The sequence below is a fragment of the Oryx dammah genome, unplaced genomic scaffold (genome assembly GCF_014754425.2).
Source record: "Oryx dammah isolate SB20612 unplaced genomic scaffold, SCBI_Odam_1.1 HiC_scaffold_20, whole genome shotgun sequence".
NCBI lineage: Eukaryota > Metazoa > Chordata > Mammalia > Artiodactyla > Bovidae > Oryx > Oryx dammah.
The window spans coordinates 40,010,823-40,031,700 of record NW_024070204.1 but is presented as its reverse complement, the minus strand read 5'-3'; the positions used below and the strand labels follow the sequence as shown (position 1 = coordinate 40,031,700).

Here is a 20,878-nt window from a genome sequence, read left to right as displayed (position 1 = left end):
TTCAGAATCACCTATGAGCATTTCTTAAGGCTCGAAATACTGGGCCTCTGCTCCAAAATTCTGATTTATAACTCTGTGCAGGAATTCATGTAGGCAGGTATTTTTTAATTGTCCCTGAATTCTAGCGCACACCTCCAAATTCACAAGAACCTCACCAGATGGCAGATCACCACTGACATTGCCTGATCCCCAGGTGGTTGCAAACAGCTCTGGTCCTGAGAAAGAGCCCAGTTTCAAGGAAAGAAACATGAGAAAGAGGTACCCTGGCACCTCCCAGGGCGGGGCTTTCTGGCTTGCTTTCCTCCACGCTATTTCTCTGCACCCAAGGACACTTTTAGCCTCATTTCCTGATCTTACAGCCTCGCCTCCGCTGCTGTTGTGCTCTGAGACAAATGGGAATGCAGCAGACAGGACTCGCCCTCCTGGCTTTGGCTGCCTGTGTGGCTTTTCGCCCCTCAGAAGGTGAGTGGGGGGTCCGGCTATCTCAGCCTCCAATGGAAGGAGGGGGCTCCCTTCCAAGATGGAGCTGGAAGGAGTGAGGTACCGCCAGCAGTTAAGAGCAGGAATTTCCAGTTATCTACATGAGAATGGCATACATTTCAATCCCTCACCTCCAAGAGGCAATTCCAGAAAGGAACCTCATTTGAACAGGAATATCAGTAATTAGCCATCTGTGCAATTTTGAGCAGTGCTTCCTTTTTTTGATGATACTATCTTAGAAAATCCTCCAATAGAGACTGAAGGAGAGCCTATTAAAGGCTTTTGTCTTCAGCTTTTGCCCCCTCACTCTGACTACTAGACTGAATACAAGTGTGCACATTCCTGGAAGAAAGATAGGCTTGACCTCTGGTTTAGGGTTTGGCAAGTTGCAAGCTTTCATACCAAAGTCAGCCCTGTGGATACTGAAAACCAAAACTTCAGTCTGATCTTACAAAAGGGACTCAGGATAAAGGAGACTGAACCATACAAATTATATCAGAGAGAACTTCTATTTTGAGTTGCTGGCATCTATATGAAGATTATGGGCTTCCCTGGTGGCTCAGAGGCTAAAGCATCTGCCTGCAATGTGGGAGACCTGGGTTTGATCCCTGGATTGGGAAGATCCCCTGGAGAAGGAAATGGCAACCCACTCCAGTACTCTTGCCTGGAGAATCCCATGGATGGAGGAGCCTGGTCAGGTACAGTCCTCAGGGTCGCAAAGAGTCAGACACAACTGAGTGACTTCACTCACTCACTCATATAAAGATTATAACTGTGTTTGGACCGGAGGTAATCTTTTCTACTGTATTTAGGAAACTCTAAATATAGGTATTTAATACTTGACTGATTTGACTCTTTTCCACTGTCTTCTTTTCTGAAACTTTACCCTGAATAGATTCTCTAAGTTCAGAACAGAGGTAAAATGTAAATTTTGTTTGGTCTGCTTTTTGAAAACTTCAGGCAACATTTTAAATTGACAGGTTTCACATACACATAGCTGTGTGTACACACATACAAACTGGATTTTAGGGCTTCTCCTGAAAAATCAGGTCTGGCAACACTGGTTCCACTTTCTCTGGCAAGAATGAATAGAGCATACTAGCCCTTTGCCATTCACCTGAAACTATCACAACATTGCTTGTTAATCAGCTATACCCCAATACAATATAAAAAGCTAAAAAAAAACAATTGCTAAAGCAGACTAGCCTCTGTCCTTCTCTGGACAGAGAGAAGGACATCCTATTAACTGCTTGGCTATTAACATCCTATTAACTGCTTGGCTCCTGTAGGCATTTGCTTAGGGACTCCCAATATAGCACCTCAATGTGCAGAGCTTTACTAATGAGCACAGTTCTTCATCTCTGTCCTTCCATTTTATCAAGGCAAAAAGTTTTTCATTTTATGTTCCTGTAAATTTTTCAGAAAATTTTCACCATTGAGATTTTAGGACTCAGATCCATTGTTTCCCAAAAGTCTACCAGCTAAGGCTTCATTCCTAGTATTGGCAATATGATTTTTTTTTTTCATATGAAGCTTTGAAATAAAAGTATATATGTCTCCCCCATCAGCTTCTTGGCCTGTTTCTAGCCTTCCCTGTGGCGGAGGCAGCAGCAGCATTCCTCCAGGAGAGGAAGGGCAGGTGGAGGAGGCAGGGTGATGAGGAAAGCCCTGCCAGACCCAAGGCCAACGTCTGCTTGGGAATGAGTTCTGGCAAAGAGGGTGGCACAACAAACCACCGAGGTGTTTGAAAAGGAACAGTTGATGATGATAAGAAAGAGCTGAGGAGATGTGACTCTAATGCTCTGAGTTAGTCTCAGGGCTTCTCCTAAGGCGGTTTGTGTGTTAGTCACTCAGTCGTGTCCAACTCTTTGCCACCCCATGGACTGTACCCCACCAGGTTTCTCCATCCATGGGATTTTCCAGGCAAGAATACTGGAGTTTGTCGCCATTTCCTTCTCCAGGGGATATTCCTGACCCAGGGATTGAACCTGAGTCTCTCACATTGCAGGCAGGCTCTTTACCATCTGAACTGCCAGGGAAGCCCACAGCAGTTTGGGTCACAGGAAAATCACATTGTCTGAGAAGCTCCAAGTTTCTGCCATTTAGAAATAAGTGATGTACCTTCCTTTTTTTGGTGGGACATGTATTAATATTAAGTTAACCTTAAAAGTGCATCCCAATATATATTGTTGTTCAGTTGCTAAGTTGTGTCTGACTCTGCAACCCCATGAACTGCAGCATGCCAGGTCTCCCTGTCCTTCACCATCTCCTGGAACTTGCTCAAACTCATGTCCATAGAGTGGATGATGCCATTCAACCATCTCATCCTCTGTCATCCCCTTCTCCTCCCACCTTCAGTCTTTCCCAGCATCAGGGTCTTTTCCAATGAGTCAGTTCTTCATATCACATGGCCAAAGTATTAGAGCTTCAGCTTCAGCATCAGTCCTTCTGGTGAATATTCAGGATTGATTTTCTTTAGGATTGACTGGTTAGATTTCCTTGAAGTCCAAAGGACTCTCAAAAGTCTTCTCCAACACCACAGTTCGAAAGCATCAATTCTTCGGCACTCAGCCTTCTTTATGGTCCAACTCTTTCATCCATACATGACTACTAGAAAAATCGTAGCTTTGATTAGACGTACCTTTGTCGGCAAAAAGATGTCTCTGCTTTTTAATACGCTGTCTAGTTTTTTCATAGCTTTTCTTCCAAGGAGCAAGCGTCTTAATTTCATGACTGCGGTCACTGTCCAGTGCTTTCTGTAGGAAGCTTCCATCCAAGGGTCTGTGTGTCTCAAGTGCCCTGTGGAGGTTGTAAGGAATGTAGGCTGGGAGGAAGGTCAGGATGGGAGGGAGGGAGGTGAACACTGACTACGGCCATTGTCTGGGGCTTGGGGAAATAAGGAAGTGGCCTGTGCCAGTCTGAGACTTGAAAAATATGCTTTGTTTTGTAAGACATTAAATGTTCCATTATCTTAATGGTGCCTACAGTGGCCATCTTGATGTGATGGCTTAGTAACTGGCATTCCCCAAATGTTCTGTATAAATCAGGAAGCGGTTGACTTACCCATAATTAAAAGCCTTGGATTCTACCCAAAGATAGAGCAATACTCCACCTCCAATGACATGGCTGCCAATTCCCAGAAATCAATTCTGACTCCATAAAAATGTCTATTATTCAGTGGCCAAAAGCCAGATTCTTTAAAGCCACAATCCAGGGTTTGTGGGTCTTTCTGTTTTTATTTTACATTAAAGACTAAATGTCCACTTTGTCCAGCAGATACAAGTTGGGGGATTTTGCTTCATTGAGTCCCAAATTGGCATTCTTCAGGTTTCTTCTGATAATCAGCCTTCTCAGAGTAGGATGGCTCCTGATTAGAGATACATGCTAGGGGCTTGCTGCTTGAATCCTGAAAGAAAACTTTATCTTTTGTTTGTTTCAGTTATAGCAGATTCACTACAGACAGTTGCCAAGAATATACATCTGTGCTTGTAAACTGGGACTCTCCATTTCACCAGGAGTGGTCCCCAAGAGGCCAGACATAACATGCCCAGTTAACATGCCCAGTAACCTTTGGTTTCTCTTCAAGTTTGCCCTTCAGTGTGTTTTGTTCTGTTTTTAATTTAATTTAATTTTTAGTTGGAGGATAATTACTTTACAATGTTGTGATGGTTTCTGCCATACATTAGCATAGATCAGCCATAGGCATACATATGTCTCCTCCCTCTTAAACTTCCCTCATATTTGTTTTTTTTTTTTTTTTTTAGTGTTCTTTTCTATGTCTAGAGAAGCAGAGTGACTTCTTATAATACAGTAGCAACTGTCTCAAATTTCAGTCATATATGGACTCCTTTAAAGAAAAAAATTCTCTTTATTCTTAATGATGACATTTAAATTATTTTACTACATCACTTGATGTATAAACATAAACCAGGCATAGACCCCATATATATATTTGTTGTTGTTCAGTCACCAAGTCGTGTCCTGTTACACAAACATTATCTCAGGGCTCCAAGAAGCATCTGGGAGGACTTTATTTGGACACAGCAGTTTCATGCATCATGGCTTAGTGAGTCCTTCATGCCTATGTGGTGTGCAGTGGACACCTTTGTTTGTAGGTATTCGAAGTATGACATGGCTCCATTAAAGTATGAAATTCACTAGAAGGGGAAGTGTGTCCCCGACCAACTATACTTGGAACATTCAACTGCTGTCATTCTGGTTTTTTTCACTTTAAAAAATTTTATACCTATTGCCATTTTTAAATTGTACTTGCAGACCTGAGATACTGACAAAAGCCAAGTGAATCTTTCTTATCATTTTCAGCTTTATCCTGAGAATATTTCTCTAACAATGGCATGTACCTTTGCTCTATTTCCATTCTACTGTGTTCTCTAAAGTGTTATTTGTATTGGTGTTTTCCAAACTGCATTTCTAATAAGCCCCCAAGGGACACCATACCACAGCTCTGAGAACCACACTTTGAGTAGCCATACATGTAAGTAAGAGAGGAAGCTGGGTCACCTCTCTACAGTAACAGAATCCTTAAAGCTCAGAATCTAATTGTTATATCACGAATCTGCAGTGTTTTACTGTTGGTCTTAAAAAGTCTTGAGTAAGGAAATATTTAAAGCCTTCTCTTAGTGACCAAAATTGGATCACAGACATACAGTCAAATCAGACAGACATTTGTAGCAAATTAACCATTCAACTCTCTGACACTTAATACTGGAAACAATGATGATAACCCCAAACCAACAGGAACATTGGCAATAACACTATAATACAAGATAATGCTTTTAATGAGATGCTAATAACATCATCTTTAAAATATTAAATAGAATACAAGTGATTTATCATATTGAATTAACCCCTAATTACTTGAGGGTGGGAGGATGGTATGTTTTTGAAAAAGCACTGTTCAGTTTTAGGACACTTGGGACATAAGACCTTGACCAAAAACTTATTATTTAAAAAAGGAAAAGCACTAATGCCAGGCACTGTGCTATGTGGTGTGGGCATAAAGATATGCTGAGGGAGTTCACAGTCAAAAGGCATAGTCATATAAACCCCAAATTGTATACATATATAAAATATATAAAGCCAGAAAAGCACATGGTACCATAAGACCTCAGATCCATGGGGGGAAAGGGCAAGACTGGGAGCAAGGAGGTAACTGGGATCCTCAGTAGTTCAAACTGATGAGGTCTGGAACTTGGGCAGTGATAACAGGGACGAAAAGCAGGGAGACAAATCTAAGAAACGTCCAGGGAGTAAAATTTACAGGTGTTTGTGACTGGCTGTGGATTGCAGGAAGAGGGAATGACACACACGTTTCTGGCTTGGGTAATGGTAAATGATGGTTAAGTGAGATGCGGACCCCGACGAGGAGAGTATTCGTTTTCATTTGAACCCAAGCGATGTCTTGTAAAAAGAGACTGTCGAAACAAACAAAAAACCCCAAACCTGACACAATTTAAGATTTTAATTTAATTTAATTTAAGTTTAAGATTATTTTTTTTTTTTAACATACGTGCATCAGAAACGGGTAGATAAGCAACCAAAAAAACTAACGGAGGTGGGAAAGATATGCCCAACACATCTGCTTTCCCCTTCAGCTCCAGGAAGGGCTGCCCGGGACGCCCAACTGCGTCACCTGGAGCAGCGGGGCAGAGGCGGCGAAGTCCCGGCGGAGGGCGCAGGTGCTTGAGGTCCCCGGGGTTGGCGGCGGAGGGGCAGGCTCGCGCTGCCGGGCGTCCGTGGGCCTGTGAGTAGCCTCGCCGGTCGCAGGAAGCCACCCTCCTCCAGGCGCAGTCCTTGTTATCCTGGGCCAGGGCTCCGCTGCCAGTGCTCTCCCTGTGCCCGGGCACCAAACGCGGGCTGAGAAAGAAAGCCGCCCAGGAGGTTGCGCCGGCGCAGAGGCCGGAAAAGCGGCCAGACGTGGGCCAGACAAGCTGCAAGCACCACCCGCTGCCCAGGGCTGTCGCTCCGCGCTCCTCCCCTTCCCTGAGCTGCGGCCCCCGCTCCAGCACCGTCTCCAGACCCGTGGCGCCCTCGCCTACAGATACGTGTGCTGGGACAGCCGTCAAGGCTGGGACACCGTTCTGCTTGTGTCTTTTTCCCATTTTTGTTTTAGTTTTTCTTCTGATTTTCCTTTTCTAGGGACATGAGTGGAACACTTGTCAACTACAGAAAATGCACAACGTGAGAGTTGTCAGTTAAGTTTTATGTGGATTATATGAGGATTGTACCCTGGGAGACAGCACCTCAGATGGCTCTGAGAAACTGTTCCAAAGAGGTAGGGGGAAAGAGAGTATGTATGTGATTTTGGTAAAGGCGGACTGCTGCTGCTGTTAAGTCACTTCAGTCGTGTCCGACTCTGTGCGACCCCATAGACGGCAGCCCGCCAGGCTCCCCCGTCCCTGGGATTCTCCAGGCAAGAACACTGGAGTGGGTTGTCATTTCCTTCTCCAATGCATGAAAGTGAAAAGTGAAAGTGAGTCGCCCAGTTGTGTCCCACTCTTCGCGACCCCGTGGACTGCAGCCCACCAGGCTCCTCCGTCCATGGGGTTTTCCAGGCAAGAGCACTGGAGTGGGGCGCCATCGCTTTCTCCTACATGCAATCAAGTACGTGGTTTTTGTAGAAAGTTTCTGCTGGGCTCCTGCAACTAATGCTAGACATTAGAAACAATCGTCACCGTGAAGAATTTTAGTGCCTTTCAAGATATGAGGATCTACAAGAATTGCACTCATAAAATCAGCTCCTGAGAATATTTATCTTAAGACCAGTCCTGCCAGTTTCCTTGAGCTAAGTCCCTCGTTTCTGCTCTCCACCCTGAACTCCTTCAGGGGGTGTTGGAGGTCAGCAGCTGCAGCCCAACAGGATTTAATTCTTGTAGAGATAGATGGCAAGCACCCATGGCAGGTGCCAATTTATGGTTGACACCCAATTATTTTATCCTGTTTGTGTTTTAAATAAATGCACTTATGTTAGACTTAGCTCTGTCCCACCCATGATAATAAATACCATTTCCATTATTTTCCAGAATTAATATTTTGTGATTTGCATTTAGCCTATGAGTTGAATGTATTTTTTTTTAGTTTCCAAGCAAATCGTATTTGTAAATTTACAAATAAATTATCTTTATTATTTAGATCAAAGTTTTTAAGCAGTTAGTTTGCACTGCTGCTGCTGCTGCTGCTAAGTCGCTTCAGTCATGTCCGACTCTGTGAGACCCAATAGACGGCAGCCCACCAGGCTCCCCCGTCCCTGGGATTCTCCAGGCAAGAACACTGGAGTGGGTTGCCATTTCCTTCTCCAATGCATGAAAGTGAAAATGAAAGTGAGGTCGCTCAGTCGTGTCCAACTCTTCCCAATCCCATGGACTGTAGCCTACCAGGCTTTTCCGTCCATGGGATTTTCCAGGCAAGAGTACTGGAGTGGGGTGCCATCGCCTTCTTTGCACAGGAGCTGCCTATTCAAAACACTATATAATGGAAAGAGAACTCTTAACTACAGATAATGGTGTAATGTACGGGAGAGGAAGAAACAACTTTCCTTCCATCCTTCTAGGTTCTTTACTAGGACCCCTATAACAAAAGACAGATTAATAAGAAAAAAGCATACAAATTTATTTAATGGATGTCTTCACAAGGAAATGAAGACTCAAAGAAGCAGTTTGAGTTATGGCTTTCACATAAAGTTGGACAAAGTGGTAATTTGTGAAATGTGAGAAAACAAAGGAACTTGAACTAAGGCAGTTAAGCATGGGAAAGCGATGAGGAAGATAAGGGTTAGTTTAATAAAGTTTGTACAGATTCTCCTTGGCTGCAACTTCATGTCTCATGGAGACACCATCTCATTTCACCCAGAAGGTTGTAAAATGCTAAAAACTTCTTTCTTCCCCAGGTGCAGGGAGAGTACCTTTTACTTGGAAGTTTTGTATCTTGCTTTTAGGAAGGTCAGAGTGCCCTTTTTGCATCTGCTGTTTTTCTGACTTTAACTTAAAATAATCAACATACCAGAATGGAATACTTTGGGGTCATGTGTTCTGAATTCTTTCAGGGACAAAATATTAAAAATTGTAGATGAAATGGACAATTTCTTAGAAAGCTATCAAAATTGAGGTTATAGAAAATCTAAATAAGCACGTAACTGTTAAGGAAACTGAGTCAGAGTTAAACATCTTTTCTTCAGATAGACACCAGGCCTAGCTGGTTTTAGAGGTTTTACCAAACAGTGAAAGAACAGGCAATTCTTGTCTTACACAAACTTTTCCAAATAATAGAAAAATAGAGAAAGCTGACTGATGCATTGTTGGTGATTAATGTAATGTTAATACTTAAAACATTCAAGGATGACTTCAGATTAAAATATAGACTAATCTTATTTATGAGCATAAATGCAAAACTATAAAAATGCAAAAATAAAAATATTTTTATAGTTATATTAGTTATTGAAATCAGAGGACATTCCCGATGGTTCTTTTTGGGGGGCTGCGCTGGGTTTTCATTGTTGTGTGCAGGCAGTTCTGATGAGCCGGGGCTTCTCTCTAGCTGTGGTGTGCTGGCCTCTTGTTGTGGAGCATGGCTCCAAGGCTCTGGAGTACTGATTCAGTAGTTATGGCTGTTGGGCTTAGATGCTCTATTGGCACCATGGGATTTTCCCATAACCAGGGATCGAACCAAACCAGTGTCCCCTGCATTGCAAGGCAGTTTCTTAATCACTGAACCACTAGGGAAGCATGGATTGTTCTTTAAAAATGGAAATATTCCAACAGGAAGATGCATGAGAAAACCTCTGGGGGCGTGATGTTATCTACAAGAATCTTACCTAAGCCCTAGTCCTAATCATCCCACAAGCTTCATTGCCTACCTTGTGTACTCTTCAAAGGATTCTGTCTTTCTTGGCCTATTGTATTTCCAGGTGCCTCACTAGGGCACCAGTCACATCTATGAACACCAAATATGCTTGCCTGCCTCTTATCTTTTGATAGTTAATCTGATAGGTTAAGTGATCTCCAGGTGAGCCCATCTTTTATATCTGAGAAATGTCATCCAGTTTATTAAGTACATATAGGTCCCGGGTGCTTCTCTGGGTTAAAACTGTGCTTTTAATTGATGTCAGCATTCAGATAACTCGAATTCTTTAAACACATAAGTTCACCTATGATTCTTAATTCCCACATAGCTTTTGAAAGTCCATTTCAGATTTTATAGTTGCCTGGGTCACAATGGGGCTGCCCTGGTGGCTCAATGCTAAAGAATCTGCCTACAATGTGGGAGGCCCAGGTTCAATCCCTGGGTTAGGAAGATTCCCTGGAGAAGGGAATGGCTGCCCACTCCAGTATTCTTGCCTGGAGAATCCCATGGATAGAGGAGCCTGGTGGGCTATATCCATGGGATCACAAAGAGTCAGTGACAACTAATAGAGGGTTCTGTGTAACAGTAACTGTTCATTTTTCTACTCCCAGGGTCTAACATAGTGATTCAATATAAAAGAACTTGTAGACATAGCTATAGATAGTATTTCATTTATAAGAATTCACATAATAATTTTTATATAGTAAGATGGGTGAATGAATGGATAGTTACATGAATAAGCCCAAAACCTTATTTGGCGTATTAAAACAACTTTAGTTGGAGAATAGCAACAGAGTGTAGCTAAAGAAAGGAACTATTAGTTTCAGGAAATCAATACATTAATAAATGTGAGGAGAAGCAGTGTTCTGTTCTTCCACTGCCCTTAAAAAAATTTGAAATAGGGAATTCCTTGACAGTCCAGTGGTTAGGATTCAGTGCTTTACTCTCATGGGCCTTGCTTCACAGTTCAGAGTGGCCAAGAAAAAATGACATTTAATGTAGAGAGTTCACCAATGGCCTAGTGGTTAGGATTCAGGGCCCCTGCCTTGGTCTGGGTTCAGTTCCTGGCGGGAGAACTGAGATCCTGTAAGCTGTAAGGCACAGCCAAAACAAAAACAAAAATGAACAAAGAAGATGTACAATTCAGTGATTTTTAGTATATTCATAGAATTGTACAACTATTACTGCTATCTAATTTCAGCCTGTTTCATCACCCGTTAAAGAGACCTTGTATCTGTTAGCAGTCATTCCCCATCCTCTCCTACCCCCACCCCTGGCAAACACTAATCTGCTTTATGTCTTTATGGATTTGTCTATGGACATTTTATATACATGGGATCATACCATATATGGCTTTTTAAACCTGGTTTCTTTCACTAATAATCTCTTCTTGTCCCAGGATCAGAAACTTCTGTGGCTTAGAGCTGACACCACTGAGGGGTTTTAATCATTTCTTTTAATCCTAATTTAGGTGCTAACTTCTGTCTGTTACTATAAGACTGCCACCTGCAGCCACCGTTGACCATAATTTCTAACTTTTGAAGAAATGCATTACCCACTTGGAGGAATGCGGAGCATAGGCTACTGTGTGCAGGTAGCATGGAGGAATTTGCGGATACACATTTTAGTAGGGGACTAGTTTCCTTTCATTATTTGTGTTGCCCTTTTCTCCTTTTATCTGGGTCACATAAGCTTCTCCTAACTTGACTTCCTGCCCTAATCACACCGTACTTATTTCTACTTGCTTATCACTGCAAGACAAGTTTTTCTAAAACCCTTCTCTTTTCTCGATCTTTAATGGTCTCTATTTCAAAAAAGATAAACCTCCTTAGACTAACATTCAAGGCATCAATGGTGTGATGTCAGTCCATCTTTTGAACCATATCGCTCATCAATCAGCTTCCCAGCAGCTTAGTGCAGGCAAAGAGATCTATTTTTCTGTATTCCCTTGGTGTGCCCTATGCTTTCTTATCTCAGAACTCTTGACCATGTACTTCCTTTAGCCTGGACAAGTCTTCTCCATTTTTGCCATCCCTCCAAATCCTCAAAGATTCAGTTAAGTCCTTCCTGGGCAGTTAATTTCAAACCTGCTCCAGAGGCATGTGGTTGGTCCCCTCTGAGTTTTGGGGACACTCTATCAATCTTGCTTCTTTAATCAAGTCTGGTCGCAGCCCCACTGCCCACATCTTCCCTTGCTGTATGTCATTGCTTGTGCTTAGTTTTATCTCCCCAAAATACAGTGTGAGTTCTGGAAGGTAGAGGCAAGTCCTGCTCTGTGGTCTGCATGCACAAAGCCCCCAGTAAATGATTGCCCCTCATTCAAGCAGGTTAACATTCTGTTTCACTGGACTCTCCAAGATAAAGCCAGGCCAGTGTTCTATAGGTGGGGAAAAAGCAGAAACAGTGGCAGATTTTATTTTCTTGGAAAAGTAGAGACACTACTTTGCTAACAAAGGTCCATATAGTCAAAACTATGGTTTTTCCTATGGTAAAACCATAGGAAAAGCTATGATAGTGATCAACAGATGTGAGTTGGACCATAAAGAAGGCTGAGCACCGAAGAACTGATGTTTTCAAATTGTGGTGCTGAAGAAGAGTCTTGAGAGTCCCTTGGACCTCAAGGAGATCCAACCAATCAATCCTAAAGGAAATCAGTCCTGACTATTCATTGGAAGGACTGATGCTGAAGCTGAAACTCCACTACTTTGGCCACCTGATGCGAAGAACTGACTCATTGGAAAAGACCCTGATGCTGGGAAAGACTGAAGGCAGTAGAAGGGGACGACAGAGGATGAGACGATTGGATGGCATCACCGTCTCAATGGACGTGAGTTTGAGCAAACTCCGAGAGATGGTGAAGGACAGGGAAGCTTGGCATGCTGCAGTCCATGGTGGTTGCAAAGAGTTGGACCTGAGAGTTGGACCTGAGTTAGTGACTGAACAACATGTATTCTATAAACCACAGGATTCACATTTCTTTCTTTTCTCTTTTAGCGATACTTCCCATTGCCTCCAGCTGCTGCACTGAGGTTTCACATCATATTTCCAGAAGAATTCTGGAAAGAGTGACGACATGTCGCATCCAGAGAGCTGACGGGGATTGTGACTTGGCCGCTGTCATGTGAGTACTCTTTGGCAGGAGGGCTAAACTTGCAGAATGACCATTTCTCCACCAGTGAGCCATAGGCTGGGGAGACTCTGCCTGCTACCCAACATACAGATCGTTATTTGAACAAGAGAGGGGAGAGTGGTGTTAATGCACACTCTCTCAGTACCAGGATGTCCAGAGCCTCACGTTAGCCCTCCGCACCCTGCTCTGCAGTGATGCAGAGAAGGTGAAATGCTTTTAGTCACCAGACAATGTGCATGACTTTCCTCAGCCAAACGAGGGACGTTCTGAGTGGGGAAAATATTAAAATGAAAAAAAAAACAAATGAAAATCTGACACCTCTGTGCTGACAAGACAGCTGAAAGATACAGAGTGGTTATGACTTGGTCTCAAGTAAGATGAAATTGGACTATGTCTTATTTTGTAATCATAAGTTACATGATTACATGATAAGTCATCTGCTTTGTGTTTCCTTACAGTCAACATATAAAGTTAAATGTTCTCTGTTTCTAAATTGTTTTACTACAGAACATGTTTTTACTTATCCAAAATGTAGTCCCTTAACTATGTTGTTGAGATAAGTGTTTTAGATGCAGAAAACATTGCAAGCGTTGAAATTGCGACTCTGAAATAAAATGCATTATTAATCTCAATTAACTAATACAACTTAACTCACAGTGAACACACTAAATTTATTTCATTGTCCTTTTCTGCCTAGAAATAGGTCCTTTCTTTTCACACCTGTAACACAATCACTTGTAATATCTGATGTCTGAGACAGCAGTTTGCTTGTTTAAAATTTCTCTATAGTAACTTCATTAAAGAGTTTCTAACTCTTTCTACACATAAACAAAACACAAAGCTGTATATCTTGGGAAGGGGGCTGAGTCTTCTTGAATCATATAGACATTATCTGTTAGGAAGAAAATTTAGGATTATTAAATAAAGTTGTTTGGGAGGCTTGAGTATTTTTTCAAAAATGGTTGTTGAAAGGCTGTTGTGCTTAGAGAAATGGGCAAAGAAATAAAATTTTAGGGATCAATTATAGTTATAATCTATGGCAGGGCCTTCCTTCAAAATCCACTGGACCATCACAAGCTACTCTTATGTGTAAAAAAAGAAAAAATCGAGAGATCAGCCTAATGGTTTCTTAGCATCAAACTCTTCACCTAGAAATTCACAACGGAGTGGCTCAGTGCCCACCGGAATATTATGGAGTTGGAGGAGGGCAGGGAGTGTGAAAAAGGCTACCCCCTTCTCCTGATGGAGACACGTGTGATGCAAGTGTAGGTTTAAGCAGTCTTTAAACTTAAGGGTTTTAAAACATCAGAACATCTTGGGTTAGGGCACTATGTTCTGGCAGCTGATTTTTCTGCTTGTATTACATTGAGGGTTTGAGGCCCCATTGAGCAGGCCTTTGAAATCCCACATGGCAGGTGTTGCTTGTGTTCCCGTGCCTTCCTCCTCCTTGGATCCTCCATCTGCATTCCCCCATCTGGGTCTCTCCTGTAGCCCCAGAGCCAATGCCCCTGCCTGGGACTCCTCACTCCCCAGGCAATGCTGTCTTTGAGTCCTAGTTCTCTCCCTTGCAGCCAATGGGCGTATCTGGCTGTCAGTGGGGGTCCTTCTCCTCTGAGTGTCTGCTCAGATTCTTGCTGACACCACAGGGTAAGGAGAGAATTTATTCCTTTGGAAAGGGTAGGAACTTCAACTCTTTCTTGTTTGTTGACTTGTTTGTTCTCCACATTGGTGCTATAGCCCAGTTTTCTTCTGTAATAGCTTAAGGCAAGCCAATGGGCCATAGGGAGAATTAGCTTTTCTTTTGAAGACCTCTCAATCTAATACAGTTAGAGACTGTGTTATCCTCCTATTAAGATGCCTCACTTCTTTTAAGTTAATAATCCCACATGCTGGCTTTATTATGCTCAAGTGCATTCAAGCCTTTCCCAACTTTTCCTCCCATTTCAGAAGTCCCCATATTAGCTGATGCTTCCTCTTGGGTCATCCGGAGGAATGGCAGCCTTATCTCTATCCCCACCTGGTGTATATATATATATATATAAAATATATAAAATATATCCCCACCTCCTGAAGAGAAGGGTGAGGTGTTTCCATTTATCCAGACACAGAAATATTGTATATGTATAGCCAGCAGGATTTTCAACAATTAATAAGAGCTGTATGGCACCTGATGGGGAATTAAAAGCCATGTCTTTTGTAATAAGAAATTATTTGAGTTACCAGAAATTGTGAATGGTATTCTAGGATTCTCCTACGCCATTGTCAACATTTCATAATAGAAAAATGAACACAAGAACAAATTCTGAGACATGGTATAAATCTATATTATAGTAAGATTGTTTTGTTGAAACAAAACCAGATCGTCCTTATTTTTGAACAATTTTCACTTCATATCTACAAGTAATTCCTGAATTCCTGCTGTGAACAAGGCCTTTTCAAGATACTTCCAGACTATTCTTCCTTCGAGGAACATAACACCACAGAAAAAGAACAGAGTCTGAACCAACTACTCAGATAAAAGATGGAGAAAACTAAGTGCCAGAAGACAGGTAACCGGGGGCCACAGAGAGTGAAAGAAAAAAAGAGGCGTTTAGCTGAGAGGATCTAGAAAAACCTCATGGAGGAGGATGTGTTTAAGGTGGGCAATGAGGAAGTCATTGGTTTTTTGGTTGGGTGCTTGCAGTCAGGACAGAGAATTGTTTTCCTGTGGTTTCTCTTCCTCCATCTCTCCCTTCTTCCGCTTTTCTCCTCTTCTTTCCCCCTCCTCCTACCTCTCCCCATCTCCTTTCTCCTCCTCCTCCTCCATTTCCTTCTCCTGCTCCTTTAAATATTTTCTTTGGATGTCTGAGGAACCACAGGCAGTGCTGTAGTAAAGATTCATCCTTGTGGTCCTCAGCTTTAGGATTCAGTCTGTGTGCAGACATACACTGTACCAAAGTGGGAACTGCCTACAAGGTCACTAAGTTTTTACCTACTTGTACCGTCGATCAGTGATTTTATTTTTCCTTCCCTTCTTGGCAGCCTTCATGTCAAGCGCAGAAGAGTCTGTGTCAGCCCACACAATCACGTTATTAAGCAGTGGATGAAAGAACAAGCAGCCGAGAAAGAGACTCAAGGCAACATTTGCCGTAAGAAGAGACACCACGGGAGGAGGAACAGTAAAGGGCCGCATCGGGAAAGGCAGGAAGCGCATGGCCATAAAACGCCCTATTAGAGGAGGCACAGATGACGCTACACAGAGGAGTCCTGAGTGAACTTGGCCGTGGCTGGTTATAAAGATATCATGTGAATCTTCCTTACTGGGAGCCAACAGAGCAAAACAAAATATATTTTTCAAGGGGATAATCACACAGATGCAAACGTAGCCAATAATATACTCAACAGAAAAAATGAAGTGAAAAGAGAATACTTATCTTCACATAATATTTGAGGAGCAGCATACAGATCTAATTTCTCCAACTTTTTTACTATGGCATTTTCCAGATCTGCAAAGAAGTTGAAAGAGTGGTACTGCGAACATCTGCATGCCTTTACCTAGATTAATCCTTGTTAATATTCTGCCATATTTGTTTTTTCTCTCTCTTCTCTCCTTGTACATGTATATATAAAACATTATATATACAAAGTTATAAGTTTTTTCCTGAACCATTTTGAAAACAAGTACAAACATCTTGACACTTCACTCCTAAATTTTTTTTAGTGTTTCAACTTGACACCCGTCAAGACATTTTCTATAAAATCGTGCCATCAGCTTTATGCCTAAAAAGGCAGCAGTTTAATCATCTATATGATATAATATATATGTTCATATTCCACAATCATATATATGTTTATATTCTAATATATGAATGTATATATGAAATATGAACATATATATTCGACCCAGGGATTGAACCCAGGTTTCCTGCATTGCAGACAGATTCTTTGCCATCTTGGGAAGATCCCCTGGAGAAGGCCATGGCAATCCACTCCAGTATTCTTGCCCAGAGAATCCCATGGACAGAGAAGCCTGGCAGGTTACAGTCCATGGGGTCGCAAAGACTCTATTGAGTAACTAAATACGTTTCAGGATCACATTCAGATTTAGCATTTTTGGTAAGAATTCTTCCTATGTGAATTTGCATATTTCCTAGTGCACTATTTAGAGTTTGTGAACAGTGAAGTTCATTTTTTACACAGAAGACTTTGGATTGGCAAATTCAGATGCTAAAAAAAATAAAAAAATTAAAATAAGCCTGGTTTGTTCTGGGAGCCACCTGCCTCCTACAGTCAATTGTTGGAGCAGACTAGTCAGGGGTCTAGAGATGGGTGAGGTGATTTCACAGTTTCCTAAACAAGGAGCCTACATCCTTTCATTCCTAACACACCTTTACCACTCCTGTGGGTCCATCCCCAAGGCTCTGCTAATCTTTTGGCTTCCTTGCTCACAGGCTGTAGAATAGGAGGTAGTTTTCGTAAACAGCCACCAGATGGCAGGAGCAGAGCGTGCACTCAGCCAAGTGTCAGGCGTCTGGCTCTACCAGTGGGCCACCCCCAGGTAATGGCGTTGCCCAGAGGTGCTGAACCTGATGTAGGCTAAACTATCACCAAACGACAGTCCATCTAATATTCCTCATGAACACCAATTTAGCATCAGTGAGCTTTGTATTGATATTTCTAAAGGAAACCAGAGGCTTATGGGGTAAAATGACTTCCCCAAGGGCACATGGTAAGTGGCAGGGATAAGCCTTAGCCCCAGGTCTGCAGGTCTCCCGTCAGCCCCAGCAGTGGACCCTAGAAGGTGTGCACCTACCTGGAGGTGAGCAGAGGAGGAGGAATGCAGGGAAAGATCTGTGCATCTGGAGCTCCAAAAGGGCCAGGGATGCCTGCGGACAGTTTTCCCTGGGTCTAGAATGAAGACATGTTGCTCCTGGCCTTGGTGGCCCTGATCCTGGCAAAAACCGTCTTCATAAATTAGAAAGTGCCTCAACCTGATTTTGTTGAGTTAAGCACAGTGAAGGAAATTTTACTGAGTTAAGGCAGTGAAGGAAATTTTACTGAGTTAAGGCAGTGAAGGAAATTGCACACTGTTCATGGCCTTGGTTTTGCAAAATCTCCCTCACTAGTGTCTTCTTTTCAACTTAAAGACAGATTTGTCCAAAAATACAGGCTTTTTCCCACTCAATTCCATCATGCTTTTTAATATGATAATATGATAAAATGGGTAATCCTGAGGAAAATGATTCCTAAATAGCTTAGGCTGTTCCACCGGCTTTAATAGAATACCACAGACTGAGGGACTTATAGTCAGCAAACATTTATTTCTCACAGTTCTGGAGGCGGGGAAGTCCAGGATGGTGGTGTGGCAGATACAGTGTCTCGGTGGGTGGGCTGACTGCTGAGCTGAAGACTGCTGACTCCTCCTTCTCCGTGTCCTCACCTGGTGGAGAGGACTGGGAGCTCTCTGGACTCACTGTTGCAGGGCAGGAATCCCAAAGACACCACCTACTAATTTCATCCTCTTTGGGGATTAAGATTTCAACATACAGGTTTTTTTTTAAGTCGCTCAGTCGTGTCCAACTCTTTGTGACCCCATGGACTGTAGCCCGCCAGGCTCCTCTGTCCTTAGGATTCTCCAGGCAGGAATACTGGAGTGGGTTTCCATTCCCTTCTCCAGGGGATCTTCCCAACCCAGGGATCAAACCCAAGTGGGGAGACACAAACATTCAGACCATAGCACTAAAGATTTTTTATTGATCCCATAGTCCTATCATCCAAGCATCTTCAAGTTTCAGGTTCTAAAAACTTTAAAAATTTTACATTAAAATTTTAATGTAAATACAATATTAATTAATGTATTGTAAATTAAAAATTAAATAATGTAATGTAATTTACATTACATTAAATCTCAGTTCAGTTCAGTCACACAGTCGTGTCTGACTCGCTGTGACCCCATGAACTGCAGCACGCCAGGCCTCCCTGTGCATCACCAACTCCTAGAGTTTACTCAAACTCATGTCCATCGAGTCGGTGATGCCATCCAACCATCTCATCCTCTGTCGTCCCCTTATCCTCCTGCCCTCAATCTTTCCCAACATCAGGTCTTTTCCAGTGAGTCAGTTCTTCACATCAGATGGCCAAAGTAGTGGAGTTTCAGCTTCAGCATCAGTCCTTCCAATGAATACTCAGGACTGATTTCCTTTTGGATTGACTGGTTTGATCTCCTTGTAGTCCAAGGGACTCTCAAGAGTCTTCTCCAACCCATAGTTCAAAAGCATCAATTCTTTGGCACTCAGCTTTCTTTATAGTCCAACTCTCACATCCATACATGACCATTGGAAAAACCATAGCTTTGACTAGATGGACCTTTGTTGGCAAAGTAATGTCTGTTTTTTAATATGCTGTCTAGGTTACATTAAATTAAAAAAAATAAAATAATAACTTGAGAGCTTTAAAAGTCAATTAATTGATCTAATTAATCATAACATAGGGAATAATACTATTAATAAATAATGAACAACATTAATGAAAAGCTAAAATGAAAACATTGGTGTCTAATCCTCTCAGTCAACTTGAACTGTATTCAGTTTTGTTTCCCTTCCAGTCCAGGTCCAGAATTCTACGTACTTTTTGTAGCTATAAGGACAGTAAGTTTTATGCTATGTTTTAAATTTTTTATTTTACTGCAGTGCAAATAAATGAAACTTTCCGTAATGGAGAACAGCTTCTTAAAGAAATTCCATTTGACAGAGTATCATATGTGCTTATTAAAACACCACTGTGTCACCAATACTGCACTATGAATAGATCACCTGTGTTAACCCTCTAAGGTTTTTTTAGATTACATTTTTATTAAAGCAGTGCAAGTGTGTAGTAAAAAATAAAAAAAAAGTGCAGCAGAATTTATCATGAACAATAACATCCTCTTTCTCTGTCCTCCCTCTTCCCAGACCTGCTTCTTTGATGCAACTTCTTTTAAACTTTTTCTTTTATTTAAATTTATTTATTTTAATTGGAGGCTAATTACTTTACAATATTGTATTGGTTTCGCCATACATCAACATGAATCCGCCATGGGTGTACATGTGTTCCCCATCCTGAAACCCCTCCCTCCTCCCTCCCTGTACCATCCCTCTGGGTTGTACCAGTGCAACAGCCCCGAGCATCCTGTATCCTGCATCAAACCTGGACTGGTGATTCATTTCTTATATGGTACTATACATGTTTCAATGCCATTCTCCCAAATCATCCTACCCTCTCCCTCTCCCACAGAGTTCAAAAGACTGTTCTATACATCTGTGTCTCTTTTGCTGTCTCGCATACAGGGTTATCGTTCAGTTCAGTTCAGTCGCTCAGTCATGTCCCACTCTTTGCGACCCCATGGATTGCAGCACGCCTGTCCATCACCAACTCCCGGAGTTCACTCAGACTCACGTCCATCGAGTCAGTGATACCATCCAGCCATCTCATCCTCTGTCATACCCTTCTCCTCCTGCCCCCAATCCCTCCCAGCATCAGAGTCTTTTCCAATGAGTCAACTCTTCACATGAGGTGGCCAAAGTACTGGAGTTTCAGATTTAGCATCATTCCTTCCAAAGAAATCCCAGCGCTGATCTCCTTCAGAATGGATTGGTTGGATCTCCTTGCAGTCCAAGGGACTCTCAAGAGTCTTCTCCAACACCACAGTTCAAAAGCATCAATTCTTCGGCACTCAGCTTTCTTCACAGTCCAACTCTCATGTCCATACATGACCACTGGAAAAACCATAGCCTTGACTAGACGGACCTTAGTCGGCAAAGTAATGTCTCTGATTTGAATATACTATCTAGGTTGGTCATAACTTTTCTTCCAAGAAGTAAGCGTCTTTTAATTTCATGGCTACAATCACCATCTGCACTGATTTTAGAGCCCCCCAAAATAAAGTCTGACACTGTTTCCACTGTTTCCCCATCTATTTCCCATGAAGTGATGGGACCGGATGCCATGATCTTTATTTTCTGAATGTTGAGCTGTAAGCCAACTTTTTCACTCTTCTCTTTCACTTTCATCAAGAGGCTTTTTAGTTCCTCTTCACTTTCTGCCATAAGGGTGGTGTCATCTGCATACCTGAGGTTATTGATATTTCTCCTGGCAATCTTGATTCCAGCTTGTGTTTCTTCCAGTCCAGCGTTTCTCATGATGTACTCTGCATAGAAGTTAAATAAGCAGGGTGACAATATACAGCCTTAATGTACTCCTTTTCCTATTTGGAACCAGTCTGTTGTTCCATGTCCAGTTCTAACTGTTGCTTCTTGACCTGCATACAGATTTCTCAATAGGCAGGTCAGGTGGTCTGGTATTCCCATCTCTCTCAGAATTTTCCACAGTTTATTGTGATCCACACAGTCAAAGGCTTTGGCATAGTCAATAAAGCAGAAATAGATGTTTTTC

The 20,878-nt window shown here is 42.2% G+C and overlaps 1 protein-coding gene across 1 annotated transcript; it reads left to right on the top strand.

Annotated features, from left to right (window-relative positions):
* The first annotated feature begins 338 nt into the window (after positions 1 to 338).
* On the top strand, positions 339 to 16,203 carry CCL28 (C-C motif chemokine ligand 28). The gene is made up of 3 exons (XM_040262445.1): positions 339 to 462; positions 12,334 to 12,460; positions 15,491 to 16,203. Exons 1-3 carry the CDS (start codon positions 393 to 395, stop codon positions 15,681 to 15,683), a joined length of 390 nt encoding a protein of 129 aa, XP_040118379.1. The 5' UTR covers positions 339 to 392; the 3' UTR covers positions 15,684 to 16,203.
* The last annotated feature ends 4,675 nt before the right edge of the window (positions 16,204 to 20,878 follow it).

Bases quoted from the DNA above. Each gene is read 5' to 3' on its own strand.
- CCL28 (XM_040262445.1), top strand. From the start codon at position 393: ATGGGAATGCAGCAGACAGGACTCGCCCTCCTGGCTTTGGCTGCCTGT. The intron at 463-12,333 runs GTGAGTGGGGGG...TTTCTCTTTTAG, and splicing joins GGCTTTTCGCCCCTCAGAAG to CGATACTTCCCATTGCCTCC. The intron at 12,461-15,490 runs GTGAGTACTCTT...CCTTCTTGGCAG, and splicing joins TGTGACTTGGCCGCTGTCAT to CCTTCATGTCAAGCGCAGAA.